The 15,880-nt window shown below is 27.6% G+C and overlaps 1 protein-coding gene across 1 annotated transcript in view; it reads right to left on the bottom strand.

The window, feature by feature from the left end:
• Positions 1 to 1,154: 1,154 nt before the first annotated feature.
• The window catches only part of LOC119661798 (protein nubbin), a 33,696-nt gene continuing 18,970 nt past the window's right edge, over positions 1,155 to 15,880 (bottom strand). The window contains exons 3-4 of the mRNA XM_038071285.1: positions 11,606 to 12,800; positions 1,155 to 2,293 (exon numbers count right to left, since the gene is read on the bottom strand). Coding sequence (XP_037927213.1) covers positions 1,993 to 2,293; positions 11,606 to 12,800 — 1,496 coding nt within the window. The 3' untranslated portion in view covers positions 1,155 to 1,992. The remainder of the gene's footprint in view (positions 2,294 to 11,605; positions 12,801 to 15,880) is intronic.

The raw sequence follows: 15,880 nt of genomic DNA, 5'->3' as shown, positions 1-15,880 counted from the left end.
ATATGAACACACGATATATTAAAACACCAATATGAGTTTAGTTTTTTGACAATAATTTTTTTATTAATTACTTTATAATACCCGGCAATGCCTGGGTTCTTAATACTACATCATGAGCACATTAAAGTATACATATCAAAATGATAAATTATTAAAAACAGACGGAGTATATATGATTATTTCGTAAATTGTTGATCATTTACAATATTTTCTCAAATTGAGTGATTAATAAGCTTCTACGGACAGCGGAGGAAACTTGTAACTTCGATTTCAATTACGACTTCAATTCGCTATTTACTTTTATTTCTTTAAATACAATATTTATATATATGTATTGCTACTTCTTACATATTGCAATAATTTCAATGTTTCAAAATATGTTTCAGAATATGTTTCAAAATATCCGCAAATAACTTTGAAACGCATTATCGGACATACATATATGTAGATCATATGGACATATCGTACAATTCGATTTATTTACATTTTTTTATAAAAATTGGAACGCACAAATCTTTAACTTTTGATTTTATAGATTAGTTGATCAGTTAGTTATACATAGTTCAAGTTGTATAAAATTCTTTCATTTATTTTATATTTAATATAAATTTAATTAGTTACATTACACTTGCTTATACTTGCTTACACTTGCTTACATTTGCTTATACTTGCTTACAAATTACGTTATCCTGTTAATTTTCTGCTAGTTTTATAATAAAAGAAAAATAACGAAAATTAATAAAATATTTATTATTATCACAGTATTTATACAAATTAAAAATTCTTGTATATGGTTTCCTTTCCAATTAAGAAGATGCCTTTTCATAATAACATTGTACTCGCATTAGAAAATACAAAATAATATATCATACATATCATATTATATAATACTTTACAATCGGATCGTTAAAAATTTACAATTATTAAATACAGAAAATACGATACTTAAAAGAATTATAAATATTACTTAATTTGTTTTTGTAATAATATTAGTATTTGGCATCAATCATACAGTTGTTCTTTGAAACAGTTTTGATCAAATCTACTTATACTTTCTAGAAGATGACATCAGTTCTGTAATTAATTGATTAATTGATTAATTGATTAATTTATGCAATTTCAATCAATTAGCTAAACAACAGATTAATTACAATAATAATTAGTTAACACAAATCATTTAAAAATCTTTATTATTTATGTACACGTAAGCATGTACACCACATTAGCAAAATAGAAGTCCTGCAAGTCTGATACTTATAGACCTAGTACTCAACGTATGTACTTGGTGAGTGCATAAATTAGAAAGATTTTGGTTTGAATTAAATTTGTAAATTTGAGGTTAATTTTGTGCTAAAACATTCATTTAAGTTATAATTATAAAGTTCAAATTCATTTATTTTGATGTGTTCAATATAACCTGTAAAAATGAAGGCACAAAATGTCTTTTAAAAATTAAACAGTTTGCTAATATTTAAAGAAGATATGTAGAAATGTATCGTATGTATTATTGCGTCTATTGAGTATTTATAAATTTATAAATTTATTTATGTTTTTTAACAATATCAATATGCATTTACACATTATTAGTTATTAGTTAAACTGTTCAAAGTGACAATTTCGAAGAGAAGGCGCTCATCGAGGCCAGAGAGGATCATCATTTACACATTTAACGTTTCATATTTTAATGAAATGGAAGTGTTTATAAATTGAAATTAATAAACAATTTTCCATATATTAATTTTCCATACATATTATAAAATAGAAACCAACATCTGAGTATATGTGTAAATGCATACACATTCGCTTGAGATCCTTATATAAACATACATATAGTAAAATACAATACATATATATATGTACTTTGTATATATCGTGGTTACCTGACTTAATTCGAAGTTATTAAAATGTTTTGTTTGTTTAATTTGTTTTTGTAATTTCTAAGTACTAGTTTATACACTCCACTGCCATTTTTACTCCATTAAATGCCATACATTAATTTATCATCATATACGGTGATTCATCTCCATTAATACCACTTGGACTATCAATGGACGGATTAATACGTTTCTCTTTTTGTCGTCTGTTACAAAACCAGACTCTCACTACTTCTTTTTCCATGCAGAGCCGATCCGCCAATTGACTTATTTCCTCGCTGGTTGGTTTTTGATTCATAAGAAATGCTTTTTCCAGGGCACCGCGTATTGAAGTTTCTATTGAAGTTCTTTTTTTACGACGTCGCCCCATAATTTCAGGTGTGGTTACAGTTGTTTGTAACGCAGCAGGATCAAAAATACTGAAATAATATTGCATTTATTAATTTCTTTTGTTTTATATATGTTTAACTATATTAACAATAATATATACATATACAGTAAAAATTCTTTTCACATTTACTCTTCTTGAATGAATAGACAATTTTTTAAACCAAGTTTTTTTTTGAAATCGTTATCAGAAACAATCAATTAATTCTTTCATTAGTGTTAGCGTTCAGAACTCCAGTCGCTCAATTGTCAGACTGAAGTTCCGTCGCACTTATAGGTTCATATCTACCTTAGTGGTTATAAACCCATGCCCTCAGTACATCGCCACTAGACATAACTATTGAAAGAACAAAAGTTTACTATTGATGAGTATCTGGTCAAAAGAGTTTTCACTGCATAATATGCGAATATGAGATATTATATATCTATGGTTATTTACATATAAATCTATAATTTATTTAAACTAAGTAATAAAAAGAACATTGAGGTTTATTAGTTTTTATATTAAATTTAGATGTTTGATGTTAACATAAGATGGGTTTGTGTATTTAAGTATTCAAACCTCCAGTTATCTACTAATTGGAGCTTCGTCACTGTTATGGCTCCATAACTACTTAAATGGTTATCGAATTATTATTACTATATCATTATACTTTAACTTTAAACTTTTCTATCTTAAATGATTTTTTTTTAGTAATATTTAATTGTTTAAATTCAATAATAAAATTTAACAGTAAAAATTATGAATTAGTACTATTATACAAATATTTACTATTAGTGCTAAAACTTTTATTAATATCGTTATATTATGATTATTATGATTCTATTTATTTTCTAATAATTGATGTTAGGCAAATAGGCTAAAAAAGTGATGTTATTTTGCATTAGCAGATATGAGTTATTCAATGCCTTGAGCGAAGTGCTAACCATAGTTCTATATCTGAGAAAGCCTTAGTATATTGTTTAAAATATAAACATCGAAAATATTATATCTATAATACCCACAAAATCTACGTATTGTCATACTAAATCAAATTAGTAGCAATTGTGAAGCAAACAATTCTAGTTTGTTCCAGCAGTCAATTGGAACAAACTATTACAATTAATAATTGTAAATGTGCTCATAACAGCACCAAAAACCACAAAAATTGACGAATGAATGTACAATTATGCTTAAAAGTTTCTTAAAAATAAATATTTATAATGCTAAAAAGAAACGAGTTTCATGGGCTATACAAATATCTACGTATGAAAGGTTTTGTGCCAAAATCCTAAAATGTGAACTTCAGAAGACTGCAGATTAAGTAAAATTAAATGCGCTTTTAAGAATATACCAGCCAATATAAAAAAAGAAGAAACCGAAATGTTAGTTGGAAAAGAGCAGCTTTTCAACAGAAAAATGATATATGTTAAAAGTATTATAGACAAAATTAATAAGTTAATAAAATTGCTGTAAGTTAACTGCATTATATATAAAAATGAACTTGTGGGCGTAGAATTCGTAACATTAAAATACATTATTCTATTGAAAAAAGTGAACAACAATTCTACTCATGGAAGTAAATATCGAGTGCACCATTTGTGATATATAGTTTATAATTTGAGATTCTTCTTCTCTTAAAAAAATATCCAATAAATATATTAGATATTATTTAAAATACAAACAAAACTTGTTTTTTTATATATGGTATGTTATTGTAATAACGATATTGTAGTAATTATTAATAGTTAGTTAGTTGTGGTGGAGGGAGGAACGAGTCCTCCTTAATTGGCTAAAAAAGACGTTTAGAATCCACAAAACCTCGTAATAGTGGGTAGTAGAGAGAAGGTCAAGCTAGAATCAGCAGAGGCATTAACAAACGCTATAAAAATAAAATTTATACTTTTAATAAAATAATTATATTAAAATATTTAAAAATAGTATACTAGATCCAATGACCGTTTCTTTTCTTTTTCTAAAGAAAAAGTGGTTCAATGTTATATATAGTTATTAATTAATATACATTAACTATATAATAATATTATATTAAATAAACTATTAAAAAATTAATAATATATATTAATGATAATTAATATATAGTTATTTCAGATACTGTAGAACTCTTATGAGTGCATTTTGATGCTTTATTTTGAATTAAAAGTTAAAAATATTTCACCCTGAAGATGAATATTGACTATAATCGATACATTGTTGAAAATAAAATATAATTTTCAGATAATAATTTAAAATAATTTAAAAAGTTGTATAAAAAAAGTTATTTGAACAATTGACCAATTAAGTTGTTTAAAAAATATAAATAATAAAAAAAAATATTACGTTAATCTAACCTTAATTACTGCTGATCTTAATAAGCTAAATAAGAGGCAGATTTTGCTTTTTTATATATTATAAAAATTTCTTTATAAATTTAACGCTTGATTTTTAACTTGATTCTTAACTCATGAGGTGTACTTTCATGACATGACTTCTCTTTATTTTATTTATTCTATCAAAGACACATTATTCAAAATATTTATATAGATAATAATACATATAGATAAAAATACACTTTAAACTCTTATTGAACTCATATTGAAAAGTAAACATTGCTAGAAATAATCAAGTGAAAAGCAAAAGGATAGGCATGGGATCCCGTATCAAAGCGTATTTGTTGACAAAGCCGATTTGTGTACAACGTACGAACAGGTCTGTAGAAACAACCTCAGGTGCTCTAAATATGTTTACTTTATATTGCACCTGGTAAAAACGAGGTCGAGACATGAGAACTACGAGTACGAGTATGAGTACGAGTACGAGTTAGCGTTTACATTTTTTATTTAAAATCCAAAGAATATTGTAGTTTAGCGAAACGCAAAGTAAAAAGCACACAAAAATTGATTTTAATAAATTTAGTATGAATCAACGATGTCACGTCATCGATAAAGAACTAAAATAAAATGATAAAAAAAAGAATAAATAGACTTCTAAGAACAAGATAACAGCACAATTAAGTTCTCTATGTTCTACCCTTCTTGTTATCACAAGTGTAAAATAAATAAATAGTAAAATTAGAAATAAGAAATAAATAAATAAGTAAATAATTTACTGCTAAATATAATCACTAAAAATCTATTTCCCAACTCAATACAAAATTAATGTTAAGTAAAGGGCCCATCCGTTCTTTAGAACGTGCACAAAAGCGCTAGCGCTAAATAAAGAGTATGCTTTTTCCAATAATTAAGTTATATAATCAACACGTTAAGTATAACATTATAATATATAACTAATTAAATTAAAAAAACATATAATTAAAATTTAATAATATACAATTATATTTCCAACACATTTTGAGTAAAACTGCTCTTAATAGTTTACACAAGAGTATCTACAGAAATACTCGTATAAGCAAACAAACAATATACAACGTAGAGGCACTAAAGCAATGGGGCATGGGGTATGGGGAAAAGCTGTTTATCAAAGTTTTACAATTACTTTTATAATCAACGTTCACATTCAAGTCATAAACAACATTAACAAGAATTTATGTTAACTCAAACACAAACTAAAAATTACTAATCAATGAGGTTGTTTCATAAATTTCCATTTTCGTCATTTGTGCAAGTGTTTTTTCGCTTTAATCGTAGAAAATACTGCGAATATTTTATTTCGTTCTATTCTTTAATTAAAGATATATCTTCAGAAGCTTATCTAAATTTAATAACGAAACTGCTTAAGTTTCTCACAAATTAGAGACAAAATCGATAGAACAGAAAATGAAAGAAATTATACATCAAAACTTTAAGCGAAAATCGCTTTTATTAATTTCAGCAAAAACATACGCTATTTACATATTCATACATGTAGTATGAATATGGCTACCAGAAGTCCATTGCTACGACACTTATTATCCTTTTTTGTTTCACTTGTCGCTCTGTCTAGTTTCTTTTTTTTTTGTTTTTGTTTTTTGTTTTGCTTTTTCTACCGAAGCTATCATGGTTTGCACAGCTTCTATACAAGAGCACAAGATATACACAAGTTTTTGTGTCTGCTCTGCTTATTTTGTTTCATCTCATAAAAATTAAAGTTTCTGCTTTAACTGATTTGGTGTGAAAGGTACCACATAACGCTTTGTTTGATAAAATGCGTTGGCATTATAGATATACCAAAGCGCTATGTGTGTTGTTTGTTCTGTAATCGCTTAATACGAGAAGTGTTTTATTTGCAGGTGCCATTTTAAATTTGCGACATGTTTTATCTGTCAAAATTGGATCTGACACTTTGACACTTGACAAACAAATATGTGCGGTCATTCGTTCGTTAATTGGGTGTCGGAAGTATAAGCAACACACCACAGGATTTTTTTTATGTTAAATTTTAAAAATCATTCTGATAATTTTTATACTAAGTTTACCATCTCTTTGAATAAACAATATATGCACATATATAAAAACGTGCTGTTGGTTGAGGTTTTGTACAAACATAGAGAGAAAACGTGTAACATTTTTAACGTCTTAAATGATTAGTCGTCTGGTGCAACTTTAACGTTGCGATGTCATTGGACCGTAGAAGAAATTGGCGCAACCATTTATGCGTGTAGTGTGTAACGTGTTAGGGTGTATATCGTCTTTTTTATTTTTGACTAAGATGTAGACGACCTCAGCTTCTAACAGGATAAATACGTGCTTCGAGATACGAAAAGGTTATCGCTTCTAAAATATTCTATGTATATATGTACTTTATATTATAACATATTTATATTTCTCGATACCGCATAATCGCATCAATTTGAACTTTGGATAAAAATAAAAATTTTTATAAGTTAAATAAGTTAGTTATTTTTATTATTAAATAAACTAAATAAATACTAAAAATAAAATAACACAAAATTGTATTATTATTATTAAAAATATTTAATTTAATGAAGTTTAGTTGTGGTGATTGAGAAGAAAAACTTAAAATAACTAAACAAAGAACCTAAATATAATAAATTACAATTTAATTTAATTTAAGTTTTCAGATGTACACTGAAGATGGTCGGACTAAAGTAGTCCGAAATATTTGTATAAAAAATATTTGTTTTTTAAATACATAAAAAATTTTGTACTAAAATTTAATAAGGGTTACTATTTATTACATTTTTAAGTGTTAAATAAGTGTTTAAGTGTCAAATTTAATTTAATTGGGTTTAAAGTCGAAAACATTAATAACAATAAATTAACTAACATAATTAATTAGCCTGTGCTACCACTCACTGTCAAGAGCAAAGGATTGCGAAGGAAGGAAGGAATTAATATAAAACTTTATTATTATTGTATAGAATACACAGAAATAAGATATAATAAAAACAAGGTATTTATTTTAAATAGAAACACGCTAATAATGAAAAAATTTCTATACAAAAATTAATGAAGTTAATTTTTTGAACTAATCATTCATCTGTTATAGTCAAATATTTATCAATACTAGCATTTGCATATATTTATTAGTATTGGACAATTAATACTAATTATATTTTCTGACAATATATTTTAGTCTCTACTTCTAATAGGTATATTTTAATTTTTAATGTGTAATATTTGCGTTCATACAGTGTTTTACTGAAACTACAGACGGTCAGTTGTTGCTGTTACTAGTCGCTTCCCTTATTTAATTTTGCAAACCTTAAATAAATAAAAAATTCTTAATAAGTTGAATTATTCATTCTCAAATTAAGGATTAGAAAAATTATTATAATTTGTAATAAACACATGTGTCCATCGTAGTGTTGTCCTTGTATGAAAAGTACGTGACTGAAATCATGGGAGCATTACACTGAAAGTGTTGGTTAGATTATTCCTAGCTGCTGAATCGACTTTGAGGTGAATGTAATGTTTTCTGTACTAAAAACAAAAACATGTGTAATTCTGGAGAGATTACTTCAAACTAAAATTTTTTGGCAAATTATTATAAAATATATATTTTTTTTGTTTTTATTCAAAAAAGCATATAAGTATATATATACTTATATATACTTCAAAAGAGCATATAAGTATATAATTTTGGAAATATAAATATATTTATTATAATTAAAATTATAATGTACGCTCTCGTTAAATAAAAATTTATTATATACGCTTTTTAATTAATTTAAAATTAAAATTAAAAATAATATTATTAAGAAAAAACTAAAACAAACTGTAAAAATGTTGAGATAAATGAAGCACTATAATTTCCAAACTTAATTAAGCATGAAAGTTTATTTTGACATCAAGTCAAAGAATTTGAATGAAATAAAGCTAAAATTACCTTTATAAATATAAATTATTTGAATAAACTATTTTTTTTAGATATCAGAAGTTTTTTTTTGACACTATTTACTATATTGATATATATAATATATAGTCAATAGACACTCTTATTTAAGTTACATTTAGTTTTTTTCGCTTTTTAGATCAAGAAAATACCTCATGAAGTAAAAGCATTTTTAAAAGAAATACTCTGTATAAATCTGATTAAAAAAGAGATATACACCAAACGATTTTAAATTCATTTGAAATTTGGTTAAAAAATGTACCTAAGTATATTTTATATAGAAGGTAATTACTAAGAAATATCAATATTATTCAATTACATTGAAATAGTTATTTGTATTGCTGAAAAATAACTATAGTGTTAAATTCAAAATAATGGAAAATCTCTTAAAGACATCAGGAAGCTTACATCAGGAAGATTACCTTGATATACTTATATGACTAGTAGACCACATTTTACACTTCTAAGTAATTTAATGCAATTTAAAAAAAAAAAAATGAAAATACAATGATGTGCAGACGTAAGAAATAATGTACATTCCCGGACTATTCGTCAGAAAAGTTTCATTGACACATTAAAAACATTTGGCTCTCTACAGTGCGACCCTATAGACAAATACACAAATTGGTAAAGGCCAATTAATTCGTTAACTGGAGCTAAAATAAGAAATCACTTTTAAGAAATCACTATTATGTAAAGGATTAAGAAGGGACTAATAATAAAAGAATTATTACTGTATTATAATCAAAAATAATAAAATACAGGTTTCGATATATGTATATGTAGATATATCGGAATACTATAAATTTGATATAATAGTTCCTATAAAATAGTCACTACCGTCATAAGGGATGTTAAAATCAAACATAATAATAAATAAATAATAAAGAATAAAAAAGAAAAAAAAAATAAATTAATTAATAAACTAATAATGAAATAACAATAAATGAAATGCTAAGAAATAGTAAAGTAATTATAATGTGATAAATTAACAATAAGAGAAAAATATAATAATTTTATAAATAAGATACAGCGAAATAACAATAAAAAGTTGGATTACAATAATTCTAACAATCTATTTTAAAAATTTATTAAATTTGAATCAAATTTTTAGATAAATAATTTTTAACATCTTAAAAGTAACTTTATTAGTAGAAATGATCTAGTATTTTAATTAAAGAGGACTTAATAGAAATACTAACTGAAAGATCAGGAATTTTGTACTTTGATTGTATTAATGCTAGTTTATTGAAGATAGGAGTTCAAAGCAAAAATCAAAATCGAATAAGCTATAACATCCATCTTAACATCGTGTCTGACATTTACCACAAATTAGTGGTATTTGTTTAACAGGATCTAATAAGGCTGGAATATCCTTCAGGTTATATGTTGTATACATTAAAATGCTTTAAGATGTACTCAAATGTTAAGTTATATCTGTATAAAAGCGCAGAGTTTTGGTGTTATAAAAACTTTTGAGAGAATACTCATCCTCAGCTTTCTTTTCAAATAATGAAAAAAAAAAAAAAAAAAACAATTGGTTAAAAAAAAACTATGAGTTAAGGTAAATTTGTTCAATATAGGTACCGGTTAGAAGAATTTTGTATAGGTATTTATAAGGTAAATTAAGGTAAATTACTATATAATCTGCAAAAATTTTCTTGAGAAAGTATTATCAACACTATGGTGCTTACTTTATATTATATATAATTTCAATTTTTAATTATTTTTAATTCACTATAAAGTAAAATATAAATTTATTTGCTTAAATGATGAGTTTGACTAAAATAAGTAATATCTATTAGATTTACTTTAAGAAGCGTATTCAAAGTGGTAGGTATTACTGGCGTGGCAAAATAACGTTAAGCACTGTAAAAAGCATAGCATTTGAATATTGTTAATATGCGGTGTGAAAACGCAATCAAAGTTGATGTGTTATTATCGCGTTTCAATAAACACAGCCCTGTAGGACGACCGAATGTGATATACGTATATTTACCTAAGCATGCGTTTTAATGACAGCTTTAAAGTAAAATAAAATTATAATAATAACAACCAATTATTAATGACCAATAACCATAACCAATATTGATCATTTCGAATCTCAATGCTTTTATGGTTTCGTTTTCACTTGTCTTCACAACTGTCAAAAACACGTTTTACCTTACTTTGCTCGACCGCAATTTGGAAATGCCTTCTACAAGCCGCTCGTATCTAAACCTTTGCGTGCGCACGAAACTAACAGAAACATATTGCACAAGTTATTAACTTATAATTTAATTGATTTATTATTTATTACAAAATATACTCGTAAATGTAAATTCTTCTTTATATTTTTCAATTAATTTTTGAATTTGATTTTGAATAGAAATTGGAAGTACTTAATTTTTGGAAACGGTCGCACAGGGACGAGAAGTATTTACGAGTATCTGAACTAAGTCAGTATAATTATAGTTATTATTTTTAATATATTTGAACACGATACATACAGACATGGGTTCTATGTTACATTTTTATAATAAATAATAAATTTGAATACCTTCCCACTTCCTCTTTATAAGAAGTAGTCCACTTGAAAAACCCCACAAAACCCAGACGAGGCAGTAGAGTGATAATCTGGTGATAATTGAGTAATAATAACAAGCTATTATTTTGCAATTTAAAATTGTTCATACCAGATTATTAAATCTTGTATATGATTTTTGATTATAAGATTTTATATATTCTATCATCAATACGAAGTTTTGCTATTCTGTTCTACTTATGGTAGATGTTGTTGTTGTTGTTGTTTAATAGGAGCTCAACTAGATTGCAATTATAATATGTATTCAAGAAATTATTGACTAACATTTGCATCGTGTTTCCACTTTAGAATTTTAGAATTTCGCAGACCTAATAGATAAACATGCATGTGTATTTTGTTAATATTTTTATAAAACCATAGCCATAATTATCATGCATACATAAACCTAACAATTTATAACTTCACATCATACAATGCATAATTAATTTAGAATACTCATAAAGTTAGCGGCATGCAATGTTTTCATAGAGTAAATAATAAGACACTCACCCTCCAGTTGCTTGTATCGTACGATCGGCGTCTTCCAACCATTTTTGCAGCAGCGGCTTCAGCTTACACATATTCTTGAAACTTAAATTTAATGCTTCAAATCGGGAAATTGTTGTCTGCGAAAAGTCATTACCATAAAGTTTACCCATAGCTAAGCCGACGTCACCTTGCGTGAAGCCGAGTTTTATGCGGCGTTGCTTGAATGTTTTTGCGAACTGTTCGAGTTCTTCCAAGTCTGTGGTTTCTTCAGGAGAAGGTTCTCCAGCCGTACGGTTGACGATATTCATATTTTTCGGCATTTGGGGTGTTTGTGGTCCTCCATGTGGTGTACTTGGAGTTAAAATTCCGCTTATTTTTAAACTAAGTGCAGTGTTTGGTGGTGTTACATGAATATGACTATTTGAACCAAAATTGGTTTGTGATGTTGTTGGTGAAGAGATTGGACTTTGTGTGGGCGTACGATTTGTGGGCGTTGATGTTTGTTTGTTTTTCATGCGCAAAGCTTCCATTTGATGTGGACTGTAATGATGATGTTCTTCTTGCTGCTTTTGTAACGCTTGTAGCTGTTGTGCAGCTTGCGATAACGCTTGCACACGGCTTTGTAGTAGGAACTGTGCTGCAGCTACTTGAGCTGCAATATTCGGATCATCATGTGGTAGACCCAATGAGCCACTACGTATTATATCTATACAGTTTTGAAATTGTTGATGTAGTACAGACTGTTGCTGATGTAAAGCCTGCTGGAACTGTGAAAAATCGGGTAGAGATGCTGAACTATTGATAGGTATTGGTTCATTTGTGTTAGCAGGAAATAAATTGGCCGCAGGTAAACAATTAGTTGAAGCCGCCAACATTTTGGTTGATATGGTATTATTAGTTTGCAGGACATCGCTATTATAAGAATGCTCGGATAGCAATGAATTCATTGTTCGCTGTAATGGCACATATGATTGCAGTATGTGTTCAGAGTTTTCATTTGTTAAATTTAGTGCTGTGGAGCCTGTATCCTCATTATGAACTCTCCCTAAACAATTTAAATGTTTTTGAAAATGCTGTGTTGATTGTTGGAGTTCACTTATTTGATGAGGTTCAAGTATGGATAAATCTTCTTCATGTTGTGATATGGAAATCTTAGGTGATTGACAGGGTTCACTGGAGTTATCAATGCTTGAAGTAATATCATCACAGTCCGATGCTAAAAAAAAACACAATAAAAGAAGATTGTAAGTATTTGTATATATTAATAGCAATAAATATTTTTCAAAAATATTATGAAATTATGAATATATTATGGATAAGAAATAATAACAATTATCATATTATGGATGAGTAACAGACTGAACGTAGTACCCTACTTTACCGTTCTACACGAATAATAATCGAAACAAATTTTAAATTGATCTATTGAGTTGGTCAAAAAAAATCTCAGGCTGGTATCAAAAGTATTTTATTCCAAGTTAATGGTAATATCTAAATTCAAGGCTGCAACCTTATGGCATTTGTGATATTTTGTGTTTTGTGGTGCTATGATAGCAGTTATGTTGATTAGTGTGCTTAGATGTGGTAGAAAGTGATTCCTGTCGACTCTGTCGTGAGGAGAAAGAAAACATCAGAACATGTTCTATGCAACTGCCCAGCGGCGGCAAGACGTACATTTAAAAGGGAATCTTAGTCGCAAATCAAATAGGTAAAATTAAGCCCACAGCAATTACGTTATTTATAAATGGTCTAGAATTGTTTTAGTTGGGCTTTTAGGGGCACAATAGATTTTTTAACTTGGAGTACATTCATACCCTAAACGACCCACAACTTAACTGACTCTGATTCAAAAAGGTAAACTGCCTTGGGAGACATGTCTTAAATATCGTTCAGATTTGTTGAGTAAGTACATAAGCAAAGTAAGAGCATATAGCGTTTATCAATCCAATAATAACTCGAAGGATGTATAGGAACGATATACAATCCTATTTTTACTCATAGTATTTTTGTACTACATTTTTGTTTTTAGTGTTATAATAACAATATGTGTTTTGAGAACGACGTGGATCCTGAAGAAAACATGGAAACCTGTATAAATTATTGCTATGTTCTTCAAAATTTTCTTTTCAGACTTCACGTTATTTAATGTTAAATGTTATTTATGTTAAAAATGTAAAAAAATATTTGAAAAAATTGCAATAAAAATTGTGTTAAAAAATAATTAATAATTTGATAAGCAAATCGATTTAAATTACAATAGCAGCAATAAATAATTTATTGCAACCACTTTTTACGACTTAATCAAGATTGAGATGAAATCATATAAAGAATTGAGTTAATGTAAAGTTAAGTTAGATGAAAATGAACACCACTTCGACGACCTTACATATTTGTTGCTAAATGAAGAAAATATGACAAAAAGAAAATGTTCTACAGGGGGTTGTGTACGTTCTTCCATGTCTTCTAAGCTGAAACTCATAAATAAATTCACGGATTTCTGCTTCACCTCATGCCCTCGCACGAGCTTTACTACTTCTCACTTATTCAGACCAAGTTCATTTTCTGGTTATATAAACACTTACACACATTTATCATATTTTTAAACGCCTATTTCATACTTTTAAACGCACCATGAAAATTTAACATTTTATTTATTACAACCCTCGAACAAATTTAAAACTTTGCCCCAATAAAGTTCAAAAGAAAGTCAATAACTTACTAATGCGAACACCTTTTGCATAAATTTAGTATGAAAAATCAAAAAAAAAAAAAAAAAAAAAAAAACAAAAAAACAAAAAAAAAACTGTCGAAAAACTAAGATTAGAAAATTTAAAATAGGGAAAAATAAAGAACTTAAATCGAAAAGTTTGGACATTTTCATGGTCCGGTGGTCTCACATCCTTTCTTTGCATTGCACTACAAAACTCAGGATTTTTGGATTTTTTCCGATTTTAGCTCTCAAGTGCAAGTGAAATTCAGAAATTCAGAAATTCAGCCTCAAGTCTGTCGTTCAGTCGTTAGTCGGTTGGTAAGACAATTTACACACAATCATACACTCGCATACTCACATACTCGCTTACTCGCTTACTCGTAAACTCGCACACTCCAAATTATTTGCAAATAATGTATGCATATACAAAAGTTGCGTCTCTGATTATTATGCGAAAATGTGCACACGCATGACAAAAAAGAAAAACATTGTTATACTTGCAAATGTAAGTATGTGCGGCGGAGTTTCTACATGAATTACTTATATTAGCAACTTCAAATGGATATTTTATGTTTTCATTTTTATTTTTATTTCTGCTTTTCTCCGTTGAAAATCTTTTATTTTTTCTGTTTTTATTGCATTTATTTGCCGATATTCACGAAAAAAATTTGAGCAATTTCGCATTTTTAAACAGGCGGTAAGCAGCTCACTGGCCTTTTAGTAGTTTAATAACGGTCAGGAACGTGCATTTGCAGAAGGGGAATTTTGTTGATTTAGTTCGCTTCAGTATCAATTGATTACCATTTTTTGTAATGATGGATTTTTACCTCTTGTGCATTTATATTTAAATTTTATTAATCAACACATGACTGAAAGTACCTTAGTAAGTTTTGACAGAGGGTATAGAGCTAAGCTAAAACCTATTTACGAAATAAGTATAATATGCAACGACAAGGGTCTTAGCTGTAAACTCCGTTTACTTGAAAAGGACTTCAAATACAATTTGGAATGGCTTCGACTGAAATATGTACATATATGTATTATTAATGAAATTCAAAATGTGTGAATATACTTTATAATAATACAAAAAAATCCATTCGAAGGAGTAATATTTTGGTTACAGTTTTCTATTTCAACACGACTTCAATATATTCACTATATTCACTATATTCGCAGATTCGCAGATTCGTATATTCGCATATTCGCATATTCGCATATTCGTGCAATTTAAAAAAATAGTTATAAATTTCACGCTTTAAGCAGAGTTTATTGCAATCACTAGAATAAAATCCATTAATATGTAATATGCTGAAATTTCTAACGGAATCAAGAATACTGCTTAATAAGATTGCTGTCTATTTTTCATTCCTGTCTAAGAACTCATATTTTCGCAATGTATCTGCTGCTAATGACTAAGAGAACACGCACCACTTTTAGCTTTTTCGAATTTTACGTCGTATCATGTGTTCATTTCATGTTTGTAGAAAGTTTTACACACATAAATAACGTAATAGGAAAAGTCGGCAAATATACGTATCTAGTATATTTCAGCAAATTTGTATATATTGTATGTACTGTAGCTACAC

The sequence above is a fragment of the Teleopsis dalmanni genome, chromosome X, assembly GCF_002237135.1.
Source record: "Teleopsis dalmanni isolate 2A chromosome X, ASM223713v2, whole genome shotgun sequence".
Taxonomy (NCBI): Eukaryota; Metazoa; Arthropoda; class Insecta; order Diptera; family Diopsidae; genus Teleopsis; species Teleopsis dalmanni.
Note: the sequence above shows the minus strand (reverse complement) of the source record. Positions and strands in the feature narration are given on the sequence as shown.